General features: G+C 33.7%; 1 protein-coding gene and 1 long non-coding RNA gene across 16 annotated transcripts; both read right to left on the bottom strand.

Annotated features, from left to right (window-relative positions):
- Nucleotides 1-5,043: 5,043 nt before the first annotated feature.
- LOC145061331 (uncharacterized) lies at nucleotides 5,044-10,890 on the bottom strand. Of its 15 annotated transcripts, none has more exons than XR_013687170.1 (8): nucleotides 10,545-10,890; nucleotides 10,270-10,458; nucleotides 9,784-9,845; nucleotides 9,509-9,609; nucleotides 8,413-9,271; nucleotides 5,901-6,169; nucleotides 5,575-5,634; nucleotides 5,044-5,226 (listed from the first exon to the last, which is right to left on the bottom strand). It is a non-coding gene; the product is annotated as an uncharacterized LOC145061331 (long non-coding RNA). The 15 variants fall into 15 exon arrangements; XR_013687177.1 differs by having other exon boundaries at nucleotides 6,006-6,169; XR_013687169.1 differs by having other exon boundaries at nucleotides 5,044-5,634.
- A 1,700-nt stretch (nucleotides 10,891-12,590) lies between these two features.
- On the bottom strand, nucleotides 12,591-14,293 carry LOC145062372 (squamosa promoter-binding-like protein 7). Its single transcript, XM_079009984.1, has 2 exons — nucleotides 14,210-14,293; nucleotides 12,591-14,093 (listed from the first exon to the last, which is right to left on the bottom strand). The coding sequence occupies exon 2, from the start codon at nucleotides 13,923-13,925 to the stop codon at nucleotides 12,732-12,734; it is 1,194 nt and encodes a 397-aa protein (XP_078866110.1). The 5' UTR covers nucleotides 13,926-14,093; nucleotides 14,210-14,293; the 3' UTR covers nucleotides 12,591-12,731.
- Nucleotides 14,294-16,154: the final 1,861 nt, after the last annotated feature.

Here is a 16,154-nt window from a genome sequence, read left to right as displayed (position 1 = left end):
CTATATGTCTTTGGGCCTTAGTGGGCCATCATGAGTCATTGATTATGGGCCAAGTATATGTTTTGGGCTTAGGGTAAGGCCCAATAAAGGGATGGGCCAACGGTAGCAAATTGGGCCCTTAATGGGCCAATAGTGGGCTTGGGAAGCCTATCTAGTGTTAGGCCTTTTATATTATGTTTGGGCCTTAGTTATGGACCATATTGGGGGTAGGGGTAAAATGGTCATTTTACCCTGAGAAGTACTATTGCATTGAGCTAAGTGTTATTTGATCTTGGTAGCTCGGGGTGCTGAGGGAGCAGTAGTCGGGGAAAGCTTCAGTTAGCAGCCAGAGGGTTATCAGCAAAGTTCAGCAGTGCAGGTGAGTTTCCCCTTTTGTGTGAATGGGTCTACGGCCACAATGTCGGCCCATGTAGTTATGAGTAGGAAGACTCGGGGGTTAGCCCTAGGCACTGTTTGCTACTTTGATATTCAGGACTAAGGTCCAATGTCGGGCGGGTGCCCAAGGAATGATTTGCATGATAGAGTATACTTGTTGTTTGTATGATACTTGTATGTGCCTGGTAGGGAGGTGAGTGTGGGCGAGGTCCCGTATCTCACCATTAGCAGAGTATGGACGGGGTTCCATATCTCATTAGTAGCCGAGCAGGGGTGAGGCCCGAGTTAGGAAAGAAGTGAGTGTGGGCTGGGCCCGTATCTCACTATCAGCAGGAGTGTGGACGGGGTCCTATGACTCATTAGTACCAAGACAAGGGGCGGGGCCCAAGATAGGCGAGGCCTTAGGACAGTAATGCAGTAGAGTATGTTCAGTTTATGTGTTATGTGTTATGGTTATATGTTTGCATGCGTTTAGCGGGCGGGACCCAGAGATAGGCGGGGCCTAAAGTAAAACAGATATGTATACCAAGCGGGGCTCAGAGACAGGCGGGGCCTAGGATCGGGCGTGGCCCAGTGCTTGCAGTATGTGATTATGTATGGTATGTGGTAGGTTGGGGAACTCACTAAGCTTCGTGCTTACGGTTTTCTCTTTTTGTTTCAGGTACTTCTGGTAGCGGAGGGAAGAGCTCGGGTTGATCGCATGCCACACACCATTGTTTAGTCAGCCTGAGATGTTTTACTCTGATATTAAGAATATGTTTTGAATTAATACTCTGATTTATGTTATGGATTGACAAATGTGGTTTAAGTAACGTTTTCAAACGAAATTTTTAGTCATGATTTTTGAGATGTTACTATATATATATATATATATATATATATATATATATATATATATATATATATATATATATATATATGTCAAGGCTTTTTATTTATAAATATCTTTTTATTTTCCAATTGGCCGTCTTATTTTTTCATTTTTTTTTCATTTTGATGTTTCTTTTTGCATATTTAACGATAATCTTGAAGCAACTAATATTTTTCGTATAAAAGCTTATTGGTTTTCCTTAAAAATATATGCTTGTATTATGATATGCTTTTGTATATTTCTTACTATCCATTTTTACTTGTTATTTCATTTTTCCTTATTTGTTGGATTTTGATTATTTTCATTTTAGAAGTCATCTTTATGATGTAACTAGTTTATAACTTGTAAGAACCACGGTTTTAAAACTAATTAAATTTTCGTAGAAACAAATTAAAATTATTAATAAATTATTTTAATTAAATTGTTAATTAAGAGATATTTTTTAGTTATATAAAATTATAATCGTTGATTTAAATAAATATGTGACCTTATAATTTGTATTAATGTTACTTTAATGTTTATTCTAATGTTATTAATTTAATATAATTAGAATGAAAATTTTGAAATTTGAAATGGAGAATCAATAGATTGACAAATAAGATGACATTAATTAAAGGAACTAATAAGATGACATATGACAAAAGAAGAATAAACATATTCTTTTTATTATAATAGAAAGAAGAGATTACATATGGAGCTATTATTGTCAAAATATATACTGCATACACTATTATAATGATATATATAGAATCATTTTTGTTTAAACCAACTTTTTTGTATTGTCTCATAATTTACATGTTTTTGTTGTTGTTTCTAACAATGCTTATGAAGGAGGAAAATAAAAGGTTTGGTTATATTTATTCTTGGTAGGAAGGTTCTATATTTGCTAACTAGGATGTAATTATATAAAAAATGATTTTGCGGCAGTTTATTTGTAGATTGGATTGCATGTTATATCTTAGATGAAATCGTATCATAAATGGTTTCACATCTACTAGTTTCAAGGTCGAAGGCTCTTTATTTGCAACATAAAGGTTCTATGTTTGCTAATTTGAAAATGAATAAGAATGCAGTGCCTAAAGAATTTGTTGATTATGTCATCCTCCTTAATAAATAAATGTTTTTTTTTCACATGTCAATCTCTTATGAATTTTGATACTTGTCATTTTATAGTATTTTTAAATAAATGTTTTTTCCATTTGTCATTTTCTCATTTTTTTTATCTTTTTTAATTAACACATCATATTTACACCTTAATTAATAATTGTCTTAATTGAAAATAACCAATAAATTACAATATTACAACTCATATAGTATTTAATATGTTTCATTTTAAATTCAAATTTTAAATTTCAAATTTAAATAATTTTTTGTTTAAACCTTCATATATTTTTTTTATTCAAGCCGTATAATATACGGGTCTCACAACTAGTTAGTAATATGAATATTGATGGAAATTAAGCCTTAATGAAATCAAATGAGATTAATATAGATCAAATGGTATGAAATATGTTATTGGTTTTCCAATCATACTTTGAAGTTTGAGATTTGTCTTTTCGTTTGATTTTAAAAACAATCTAAAATACCAAATAGCCTAGACTATTCATCTTTCACCTCTAACATTATTGAGTATCATGCAATTATATTTTGATATGAATTTTGTTAACAAAAGTTGGACACAACATTATTTTTTGTTTTGAAAAGTAATTTAATATTTTCTTCAAAATTTTAATGTTGAAAATCATCAATAAACAATGTCCTAAATAACGTTAGACGTGACTTTGACGACAATGTCAAACCTCATGTTTTTACGAGCTATGACAAGCCACGTCGTTTGTAAGATGTGACGTAAGACGACAATTTTATGTGTATATATATATTCTTGTATTATTCATTTTGTTAAAGCATGACATTAAGCACAAGTCTTGTAGTTATGACGTATCATCACAAATTTTTTAGAACCTTGCCAATAACACTATAAACAACTTATGAATTATAAGACAAAACTGAAAGAAAAAAAAATTATCATATCTTTTAAGATGGTCTATGTAGCAAAACTTTAACTAAATATAAATATGAAAGAATTTTGAAAATTGAAGACATCCCATCATAAGCTGTTTTTCACATTTTTGTTGCCTATGATAAGAGGCCAAGGAAGTGTGTTTTGCCATTTTAAAGAAAATTGTATACTTCTTCTAAATGATTATATCACTTGTCACGTTTTGCTCTTCCTCAAATGTATATGATTTCTATTATTTTCGAAATTATTTATAGCTTAAATGCATGTAAATGCGACGACAAAGCAATTTAGAATGACAAGTACATATTGTAATTAGAATCGTTTAACACCTAAAGTGTCATTAATTAAAAGTATTATTTATGCAATAATAGTTTCTTCTTTACAAATCTATGCATCAATTGTTTCTATCTATTTATATAATAATGTTTTAGTTTTATACCAATAAACAAAGATTTAATCCTATTTTTATTTTGTCATCTCCGTTTAATCCTTTTTTTTTTTATCTTGGTTTATAAAGACATGACGGCCTTGCTTTTGGCTTCTTTAAAAGATTTTGGGACATAATTAGAGATGATTTAGCAAACCTGGTGTGGCAATTCCAAACCTCCTTGACGATTCTGAAAGGGTGTAATCCCTTTTATCACTGTCACTTCATCACTGTCATTCTGAAGGTTAATGACCCCAAGTTCGTCAAAGATTATTGGTTGATAATATTGAAAAGATATAAATATAATATTATTGGCAAACTATTCACCAATATATTTTTTTGATAAATTTTTAGCAGTGTCATCAATGCATAACAATTTGCTATCATTAAGGGTTGTCAAATTATTGATGAACCTTTAATGTTGAACGAGATTGTGAGTTGGTCTAAGGAGAAAACAAAGAAACTAATAGTGTTCAAGGTAAATTTCGAGAAAATTTAAGCTTTCCTTTCTGATATCATTTGATAGAGATTATACGGAAAATATCTTTTGGTTTAGCTTGGAGTGGTTGGATTAGAGCATCCCATACTTTTTCTAGACCTTCGGTTTTGGTGAATGATGTTCATATAAATGAGTTTAGTGTTTAATGGGGTCTCCGTAAAGGAGATCCACTGCCACATCAATTTTTGTCTTTTTTTTTTTCATCTTTTCCAACCCACAACATACGAAAATCCTATATTTTTGAACCCACTCAATTAAAAAAAATACAAAACAACTAAGGTACAAATTTTAAAACACATGGTACAAAAGAAAATAATAAAGAGAAAGTAGAGAGAGATGATGAAGTGAGTTAGTGGAACCAATCAACCCACTCGTTGAAGCAGGAGTGGTATCGTCGATAACTCCATTGCTAATTAAGATTTTACATTTGGTTGTTTTGTATTTTTTTTAATTGAGTGGGTTGAGTGCGTTCAAAAAGATAGAGTTTCTGTGTGTTGTGAGTTCAGGGTTTAAATTCAATTTGCATAAAAGTAAAATGATTGGTGCCAAGGATGATTTCCATCACGTAGAGGATTTAGCTTCTAATAATGGATGTTTTGATTTACTTGTCATGTTTATTTATCTGAATCTTTTCGTTGGGGGAAAACATGGCACATATTTAGCCCTAAAAGGTAGTTGCGGATAAGTTTTTATCTAGATTTTCTTCTTTGAAAGCAAAGACTCTTTCTATTTGTGGGAGACACACTTTTAAAGATTGTTATATAATGTCTCCATATCTATTTTATGTCACTATTCTTGGTCCTGACTTTGGTATTGAGAACTCTTGAGTCTTTATTGTAACGTTCCAAAAATAAGACACACAATTTCATTTTTAAATTAATAAAACCAGTATCCCAAAAACATCATCATAAAAATCCAAAATAAAACAAATGTATCAATCATCATATCACATTATAGTAAACCAAGAAAATATGGAATGAGATGGTGTGTGCTCTGCAATCATCCTGAGTTCTTCCCTTTGGAACTGTAAATACCTGAAACATAAACTGAAAACCGTAAACACAGAGCATAGTGAGTTCCTCAAAATACCACATACCATACATACATAAATAAACATGTAATGGGCCTCGTTCTGTCATCGGGCCTTGCCCAACATCGGGCCCCGCCCAGTAAACATATAAAACATGTAAACATATAAACACATAACACATGCAATAATCACAAAGATACATAGCATACAAAATGGTCACTGGGCCCCGCCCGGAAAGCATACGAGCACAAAACACATGCTAGAGTCACACAGACATCTAGCATCCTAACATAACAAAACCATGGGGTGGCATTGGTGCCTTCAACCCGCTAAACACAGTGATGAAACTCACATCGTACTACCGCATCTCACAGAAAGAATCTCTTGCTACTGGCCCGCTAAAATCCTCGCGCTAACAATCACAAAATAATCATCCAAGCAATTATGATTTACATATGATTTATATGTAGATTACATGTAAATCACATGTAATTCATATGTGATTCACTATTTATTTACAAGTGAATTACATGTGATTCGTATATGAATGACATGTAAATCATATGTAAATATGCGATTTACTTGTGATTTTCATGTGAATCACTACATACCTCCTAGTGTAGTAAGTAAGAAAACCAAGTTGTATAAAGGGGACCAAATTATGAAAATAAAACATACTTGAGAGCCAACCAATATCGTTCATGAATCTCATCAACAATAACATGAGTAACACCTGAAAACCAAGTTGTATAAAGGGGACCAAATTATGAAAATAAAACATACTTGAGAGCCAACCAATATCGTTCATGAATCTCATCAACAATAACATGAGTAACACCTTTCAAGTGTCTATCAACAAGTAATCTTCTCAACAAGATTCCTATAGTGCAAAATAGAAGGAGGGTGTCTCTTCCTTTAATACCATATACTCGAACTTTATATCCAACCTTTAAAAAGAAAGAAATTATTTAATAAATCTATGAGAAAGTCAATAAAAGTCAAAGGAATCGGAATGGAATCTTGAATTCCAATTCCAATTCTCATTTATCGGATTCAAGTATTTTTTTTATTCTTTATGGTTGATCTGTTGTTTATAGGAAGCAATCAAGAAGATATACAGTTAGCAATATGCTCAATGCGTTGATATTTGGATTCTTTTCATTTCAACAAATGTCTAAAATAGATAATAAAATTAAAATTAAAACATTGTGATATATAGTCGGCAATATACATGTTTTGACAATTGAAGTAAAATCTTCCAAACCATCCAACTGAATTGGTAATGATTTGTCAACTTGAATCTATATGCAACATTTCTAATTCAATCTTCTAAGATAGTAGTCAACATATGTTAAATAAGTTCATAGCAATAGCAAGTTTGAAACAATTGTGCATAAATTGAAAGGTCAAGTGGGGCTTTTTTCCCCTAAATGTACTTTTTCTAATCACTAATGAAAAGTAATCGGAATTCTCCGACCTAAAAACAAGTTGGACACTCACTTTACCTCTGTTGGGATCAACAAAGCATGGACTTTCAATTTTAAGAAATGTTATCACTTTCGCTCTGTTAAATTGGAACAAACCTTTAGTCTATGGTTGTATTTAGCATGTTGTGTGATTCATCTAATTTGATTAGTTAATGTACTTTGAAACAATCAATTTAGAGAAGGAGAAGTGAGAAAAATCTGTATTAAGTAGGAATTGAATTGGCGAAGGGCTTAATTTTAGGGTGAGAAGGGCTTAACATTCTTGAACCAGGCGTCGGAGTAGACCATCTCGGTGATCAAACAGACTCACTAGTACTCCTGAAAATATCGTTGTAGAAATCATCACTCGTAGGTCTTCTAAGCGAACTATACGACTAAATGAACACCGACCTTTCACCCAATCCAGACGGAGAACTGGTGGAAGACTCCTCTGACGACTTGAATCTTCCACCACCAAAACTGTATCTCGATTGCGTCAAAGGTTCGACAAACACGCCATCGAAATCGACGTCCTTTTCATGGTTTTTCACATGCACCATATTAGAAGAGCTTGCTTCATTTTCGAAGGATCTCTGTGAAATACCGAATCGCATCGACACGTGCGTCCTCCGACCAATTTCTCTCCATTTACTGAACTTCAATAAAAATAGAAAAAAATCAGTAGCAACTGAGCAGTGATTAAATGAAATTGCATTGAGATTTTAACTAGCGTTTCAATACAATTTCAATAGATTACGAGAGGGAAAAAACTGAAACAAAATCGATTGCTGAAAATAATCTCATATTTGGATCGGTGATTAATTCCAGATCTGGATGCGGTGATGTTGATTTTGGTGGAAATCGAAACACTCGATAAGCGAATCATCGGCGAAGGAAGTGGAGATGATGAAATAGCATAGATTATCTGACGCGCAACGAAGAAGATTGTTGAAGGAAGCACTGGAGAAGAAGGTCGTTAGGAGGAGGACACCAAATCGTGGGTTTATGAGAGATAGATAAATTAAGATAAAATTTAATTATGTTTTTGTTTCCAATAATACCCCTGACTTATTTAATTAAGATACACCTAATTCTTTAGTGTTCTACTTATTTACCAAAACGCCATCCTGCATCTTAACTTTTTTTTTCTAATCTAACATTCCATTTTTAGTTTTCCGGTTCTCGAGAAAATATAAGTTCTCAAATGATCCTTAATAATAATAATAATAATAATAATAATAACTAGGTGTGAAACCCCGCTCCGCAGGGTTCGGTTAAGAACATAGTTTTAGTGTTTTGTTTATTGGTTATGTATGTTGTGTAAAAAGTACATTGATATATATCCGGAAGCGCCCATTCTACGATTATCTTGCTGTCTTTATCCATTTTTTCTGAATCTTCAGATTCTCATCCAGTGAGTATAACATGTAGATTGTTTTTATAATATTTTTTAGGTAAATTACATTTTGATCCCCAAGTATTAACTGATTTTTGTAATTTTGGTCGTTATTTGAGGTTCTTGTGACATTTAAAGTCCCTGTTTCAAGTAAAATGACTATTTTGAGTAAAAAAATTAAAAAAAAAAAACTTTAAAGGACCTATACTGCAAAAGATAACTTTAAGAAGCAAAAGTGAACAAATCAGCTATACTCAACGACCAAAAAAATGTAATTTACTCAAAGTTTCATTAGATCTTATATATAAAGAAAATAAAAGATGAAAACCTTTTCCAGTAAATGTTGTTTAAGCCGATTTAGTTGTTATGACGCTTTGTCCCTTCCATTTGTTGTTTCTTTCAAATCTTTTTCCAGTTTTGCAAAGAGGACTCCATTTATTCTTTCCCAGGAAAACTTCTCGATACCTGAAGGATTAGAAAAACATGTTGTATTAAAGTATAGAATGTAGGTCTGGTGTATATATAATTTCTGGTTTTTTACCGTGCTTAGTCTAAAAATGAAATATTTTTCAACTTTTGTCCTTCTTTCAAGGTTTCATTTCAATTTTGGACTTAGAACCTTGAAACAATGGCTAAAACTGAACAGGTTTCAGTTATGAAGTAAACAGTGTAAAAAATTTCTAATTTACTCAAAATTACAAAAAGGGTCCTTTCGCTTTCTGATTTTTACACAACAACACCTTGTTTCATAATCGAATTCATTCATAATGGGATTAAAACTTTTCAACTACCTTACCTTCTTCTTGGTATTAGTATAATAGGTAGTTCATGTGCACATTACCCATTTATCTTCAGAATAAAACAAAATCAGAAATCATAGTTGCTTCAACAATAGCACATATCCAAAGTTGAATCCAACTATAGAAGTCAAAAAGATTAGTCAAAGAATCTAACCATGCGCAATAAAAGGTAGGATTTACCGGTGCAATTGCAGTTTTTGAAAGCAATATTGTAAGTGGCCTGGTTATCAATCTTTTCTTGTGTTTACCTTGTCCATATCGGGTCGTGAGCGATCAAGGTTACAGAAACAACATGAAATGAAAGGAAAGAGAGCCATTTTCATCCATTCACCAGCAAGAGCAGCAGTACATCGTGGTTTCCAAATAGAGAGACTTATATCTATCAACCTTTAGTCAAAATAAAATTAATTAATATCACTTTATATATGGTTATGAAGAAAAGTTAATATGAATAATAACAGTGTACTTATGTTACTTTACACATAGAAGCAAATACTTACAAATACAAATTTTTAGTTGTAGAGTATGGTGCTACTATCAAAAAATAGTTTAAAGATACTTAAATTTACCAAAAAATCTTACGTTTACTTATAATTAATAAAGTTAAAAAAATTATAAAGTTACCTCATTAACACTTGTAATCCTTCATTTTGAAACAAATCTCTTCAGTGACGCACTTATCTTCAGCGAATCCTCTGTTGCACCTTGTAGTTGCTATGAGTGCTCTGCAATAACACAAGAAAGGAATGGATATTAGCTTCTCTATAAAACTTATAACTCCGAGTAATGGAATGAAGGAAAAACCAACATTTAAGGGAAACATTTAAGAGAAGCTTATGAAAATTTTGATAACAGAGTCACATATGTTTTTTCTTATGATGTACAGTGAAGAGTCAAACCTGGACAGTTTGGACTTTGTTGAATCTATTTCCTGACACATGAGAATCCATATATATGCCCACTGGGAAGACAACAACAGAAGTCACATTCACAACAAAAGAAATACAAAAAATAAAAAGGTAATTAGGTCTAGCAAATTCACTGAAACATAATATCAATTCTTATCAATAGCTCCTTGAGCCGTTGGCTAGGTCGACCATGCCTTAGGCTAGCCCAACGATGGAGACAACCGGTGCGGCAAATAAATAGTAGAGAAACAGATTTCTTGGCGAGAGAGAGAGAGAGGGAGAGGTACTAAGGCGGTGGGGTGCATATGTATTGAAGTAGGTGGGGGTAAAATGATGGAAAATCAAGACAGCCATTGGAAGACCTTCAATCGATCATCATTTTCAGAATTTCTGACAATCGATCTTTGCAAGTCAAGGCTGATAAAAGCATAAAAGAGGAAGAGAACTATAGGCACCGATTCAAAGTAAATCACATACCTCAACGCTTGCGTCTTCCCTTGACCTCATCATTCCTTCTCGCTCATTTAAGATTGTTCAGATTTACTTCAATCTCTCGCCACCGCCTTCAGCTCCTTTTGTTTCTATTCAGTTTTTTTTCTACCTCTCTCTTAGACAAACATACGAACAGAGAAGCGAAGGCGAGCACAAATGCAAAATAAAGGAAACCTGAGGAAATATGGAGTAAAGATAGACATGAATCAGAGACCTAGTTCATTCCAATCGGCAATATAGAGTGGGAGTTGGTGGCAGACCTGATGCTTCTCTCTTGATATTGATCAGATGAAGAAGAACAATAACAGTTGCAAAGTAGAGGGGATATTGAATAAAGAGCACAACACAGGTGAAGTAAAGGTAGGCGGTGGAAAGAAGACTCGTGGCAAGCACCTACGAAGACACGGAAGATTTGTGGAAGGTAGAGGTAGTAGAAGGTAGAAGAAGGGAGGAGACTCGATTTGGGGAGGATAAAGTGAGCGGTGGTGGAAACAACGGGAAGTAAAATGTGAGAGCAAAGTAAAGTAAGTGTGAGATAGGCGGTGAAGATGAATGACAACGATCTTAATTTGATTGGCTTACAGAGACGGTGAAAGACATACAAGACTAACAGGTGTATAGCTCTAATTTCAAAGATGACCTAAAAGGACCTCCTACAAAGAAAAGCAGAAAGCAGACAAAATTCAACATACAAATATAAATAAGGGACCAATTTGGACAATTGCAAGTAGGAGAGGGCCGAAATAGACAAAAAAAAAAAAGTGGTTGTTCACTTATAGTTAAAGGACCATTTTTGCCATTCCTTAGCCACTTTACTGTAGCTAACGATGGATATATATATATATATATATATATATATATATATATATATATATATATATATATATATATATATATATATAGGATAGGGAATATACATTACAGTCCCACCTAATCTTAGGTACTGAACCTCTAAAATATGTCGTTTTAACATGCTAAATATACCCGGTTTGGTTTCACTTGCTAAATATATCATTCTCCATAACTTTTCTTTCTTTCATTATCGTTTTATCATCTCCGTTTTCTTTCCTCAATTATCGTTTATTACTTCATCCAAGTGAACATTACTAAACCCTAAACCTAAACCTAAACCGTAAATTTAAACACTAAACACAAAACAAAAACCTAAACCCTAAATCTGAAAACTAAACCCTAAACCCTAAACCCTAACCCTAAACCCTAAACCCTAAAGCTAAACCCTAAACCCTAAACCTTAACCCTAAACATAAACCTAAATCCTAAACCCTAAACTCTAAACCCTAAACCCTATTGTGTCGATCTTGAATTTACATCTTGAAGTATTAATCGTGAATCCATTAACTGTAATCTTTATATAGTAAAACAATGTATTTTCAAGAGGTTTAGTACCTAAGCTTAGGTGAGACTGTAATGTATATTCTCTTTTCCATATATATATATATATATATATATATATATATATATATATATATATATATATATATATATATATATATATAATAATGGGTTCGACTTGTTTAAGCTCATGGTTAAATAATTATATTGGCCGATGGATCTTGGGCTCACCGAGCAATTAGACTAATGGAATATGGAATTGTCTTGCCTCTGCCCAACTTATGTTATAATAGCCCTTTCGTATCAATAAGGCGATAACACACTTTTTATTTTAAACAATCCAAAAACAAGTGTAGTGTTTTGGTAAGTTTCGAAACATAATTTATTTTATGTCCATTCCCAACTAATATTGAAAACTTTGTTTTTCATTTACTTTGCTCCTTATAATACAATAATACTTGCTTCTTAAACAAACCAACTCCAAACCTATTAAAAAATTGCTCAATGATTTAATAGCAAGTGATAGTCGCAAACCGGTTATCCAATTTGGATAGAAATACAAAACAAACCGGTTATCTAATTTGGATCCGGTTCCGATCCCGAAACCATGTTGAATGAAAATCGATTTCTCTTATGGGTCGGATTTAACGGATCATATTCAAGATGTTGGAAACCTTATTATGACCTGATAACTGAAATTGGTTAAGAAACAAATTGGGAAAAACCCATTCCAAACAAGATTAGACGGATCATACAGTCCACATTTTTTTTCATTCAAGAACTAAACCGATTTACAGCTACACCCTAAAAACAAACCGGACATGGACCATTAAAAAACCAATACCTTAATGGGGTTAATACATTTGGGCCAAGGCCCAACAAAAGTTATTTTTTCGAGTCCATCCAAAGTGAACTACAAATAAGATAACACTAGTAGTCGATACAATAATACATAACATAACATACAACTTTTTTGTATTTGAATTCTGAAATGGTACAAAATCCATTATTAGGTGAAAGTGAAACACTTGAAAAGAAGAAAAACAAATACACAATTTTAATTTATTTTTTTTAATACAGAAGGGTCTCCCAGGCTAGACTTCACCTTGGTGGACAAAAGGCCAAAATCCAAAGCTGGAGCTAGCCTGCATTAGGTCAAGCGTCATGGTCGTATGATCGTCATCGTTGAATCGATCCCACATTTGTGTGTCAGGAGGTGTGTGGATCATATTCTCAATAACTTGTTGTTGAGAACCATTTTGATTCCAGCAATGTCCGACAACTGCAGTTGCTCGATTCGCAGCAATAAGGTCAGAAAGCGCAGCGCTGCATCTTAACGACAGGTCGCCGGAGGACATCCAGGGTTCAGTTTTCGGTGATGACAGAAGAGAGAGAGCACATCCTGGCTTCTGCAGGTATGCAGGCGGTGACGTTGGTGATTGTCGAAGCTGCCGTTCCGCCATTAAAGTACCTTGAGAATTAGGGAAGTTTCGAGGGAGAGAATTCGGAAGGGTACCCTTTCTTCTTCTTTGATTATGTCCTTCTAGTCGTCTTCTGCAACTCCGCTTTGCTTCATCAAACTCCGTCACGCGGTGAAACCTGCTGCACTGTTGACAGAATCTCTGTTGAAGCCCCAAGACCACAACTTTTGGAGCCTTTGAATGAATTTCACACACCTTGTGCCTCCGGTAGTACTCCTTGGTGTCAGAAAGCGCCACGCCACACCCCTCCACCTGGCATCTCGGCGCCACCGCCGCCGGGGAAGACGGCCACACGGTGATGGTGGTTGTTGCGGTATCAGTCAGGTGATACGGATACGGTGGTTTACCTCTCTTGGTGGAGGATGATGACTCCGCCTCCATATGTCGGTCAGGTACGACGGAGTTCTCGCAGTAGTGTCTCTTCCCCAGCTTCAAACACATCATGTGCGGGTCAGGCATCCGCTGGTGGATGGAATTCGACCCGATGCCGGCGTTGTTTTGGATGGTGGTGTTGCCAGTACTGGTCATACCAAATAGAAGCGCGTGGACCACACTCTCCTCCGTTCCCCTGGCGGCAGCGGCGGCGCTTGAAATGCTACTGGCGTCGTGATTGCCCCAATCATAACGTGTACCAGAAGCAGTGTTAGTAGTAGTGGTGGTAGTAGTAGTACCAATGTCCCAGATATCCCATGCATTGTTTGCTGAGAAATTACAATTCTGTCCCCCGCTATCACCACCACCACCGCCAACTCCACCATCGCCGCAGCTGCAACTAGAACTGAAAGAACTCCTCCATCCGGCTTCCATTTGTGGATTTGTGAGAGAAGAAGAGTAGAGTTTAGTGAAGAAAGATGTGGGATGTTTGTTAGTATAAAAAGAAGCAAAGATTATAGAGCGAGAAAGAAGATAGGGAGTGGTGGTGGTGGTGGTACAGCAAATGGGTGGCTGGGGGCGTAAGTGCTCAAAAAAGAAAAGCTGCAAAGATGCACAGTTTGTATGAGAGAAAGAGAAGCAATTATTTCAGAAAAAATATCCATTTTAAACAAATATTAAAAAAAAAAGGAAAAAAAAAAAAAAGCGTATTGACATACATTGTATTTTACATATAAATTCTCATTTTCTTTAACATCAGAGCAAGCTTCAAATTATAACTCGGAGACTATAAAGTGTTTTAATGAAAAAAAAAAGTAATACAACTATAAGTGTTTTGAAATTCAAACTTGTCATAATATACCTAGTTGGAGAACACTAAAAAGCAGGTAAAAGATAAGTCGTTATCGTTATTTCGTACTATGTATGATTTGCAATAACAGTCTTATATTTGTTATCAAAAACTTTTATGTAATAATTTTTTTACTATAAGAAATCACATTAATATCAAAGTCATATGTGGCTATAGTTTGAATGGAGAGGAGAGAGACAAGGGGATGAGTGGTGTCCCTTTTGGGGACAAATGAGTTTTTCATTTTATTTTGATTTTTTTCCTAAAATTATGATTGAGATGTGTCATGTATATGCAATAATGCAACTTTGGCTTGTGTTATATATATATATATATATATATATATATATATATATATATATATATATATATATATATATATATATATATATATATATATATATATATATATATATATATATTGATTTTATTGATAAAAACTAATAAAACTTTACAATTGAACCTTGGTACTTTAAAAAAAATGTTATTTAAAAAAATGACAAGTTAATGATAACGTTAAACAGCATTATAATGTTGGTTCATATGGTTTCTAAACTTAGATGCAATAACCATGATAGAGAATTTAATAATATATTGAAATTTGATGGTTATTATCTTGAACATGGGCTATGATATAATGTTTTGACTCCTATAAATGCAAAATTTAATATGGTTGATGAACAGAAACATTTTATTTAAAAAAAAAAAAGATTCGTACAATGTTGAATGAAGAAAAAGTTTCCCAAAAGTTTTTGTGGATATACCGTTTACACTTTTATCTACATTCTAAACTAATATCCATGTGAAAGACTATGGAGAAGACTCCCTATAAAATCACTAAAGGTATGGAGCCTTCTTTTTGACTTCTTAGAGTGTTTTGGATGCAAGTGTTTTGTACTCAACACTAAAAACATCTTATCAAATTGTACCACACGACCAATAAATGTATGATGCTTCGATAATCGTTAACTAGTAACACCTATAAGCTCCTCAAGAAACAATTCACGGTGATTGAAGAATCACTTAATATGAGATTTCATATCCATTGGTGGATAATAGTATTCAGATTTATACTTACGAGATTGAAGAACTTATTGCAAGTTATGTTGATTATGTAATTATTGACCCTATTTCCTATCATCTAAGTACACTTAGCGATCTCCTCGTTTGGACCAAACCCAAAATTACTAAGAATTTAGACACGTGAGAGGCTATTCCTTCGAGAAAATGACGGATAACCTAAACCAAAGGATCATTAGATCCTACATACATATCATTTGTACCTTTACTGCCTTTGTTTTATCTATAGAACCAAAATACACAGATGATGTCTTATAAAACTCTAATTTGATCATTGGTATGCAATAAGAACCAAATCAATTCTACACGTATGTAACATGGTATCATTCGCCTAGTAGACATCCATCATATGGACCAAATAAGTGCTAAATGGGTAAGTTGATAGGTTTTAGGCATACTATCACATAATCATAGCAGTAGAAACATATAAAAAAAATTTATATGTGTTCATGCAACCTATAAGGATATAAGTTCATTCTATTATTGCATTTAAAAAGTAATAAGAGTTGCACACATCTTTAGCAACTAGAGATCTCCTTGCTTGAGATTAAGTTCTTGCCGCCTTCATTCGGATGAGAAGACCCATAGTAAAATCCCTCTAATAGTATCACATTCAAGAACACTAAAAAAACAAACCAACAAAACCCTAGGAGATGGGATGGAAAAATCGAGAACTATAAACCCTAAAGGGTTTATTTCTTGTCCGTCTTTAAGAGCAAGAGGAAGGACAAAAT

The sequence above is a fragment of the Lactuca serriola genome, chromosome 7, assembly GCF_051521515.1.
Source record: "Lactuca serriola cultivar US96UC23 chromosome 7, Lser_US96UC23_V15, whole genome shotgun sequence".
Lineage (NCBI taxonomy): Eukaryota > Viridiplantae > Streptophyta > Magnoliopsida > Asterales > Asteraceae > Lactuca > Lactuca serriola.
The sequence above is the reverse complement of the archived record's forward strand: the minus strand, read 5'-3'. Positions and strand labels throughout refer to the sequence as shown.

Bases quoted from the DNA above. Each gene is read 5' to 3' on its own strand.
- LOC145062372 (XM_079009984.1), bottom strand. From the start codon at position 13,925: ATGGAAGCCGGATGGAGGAGTTCTTTCAGTTCTAGTTGCAGCTGCGGC.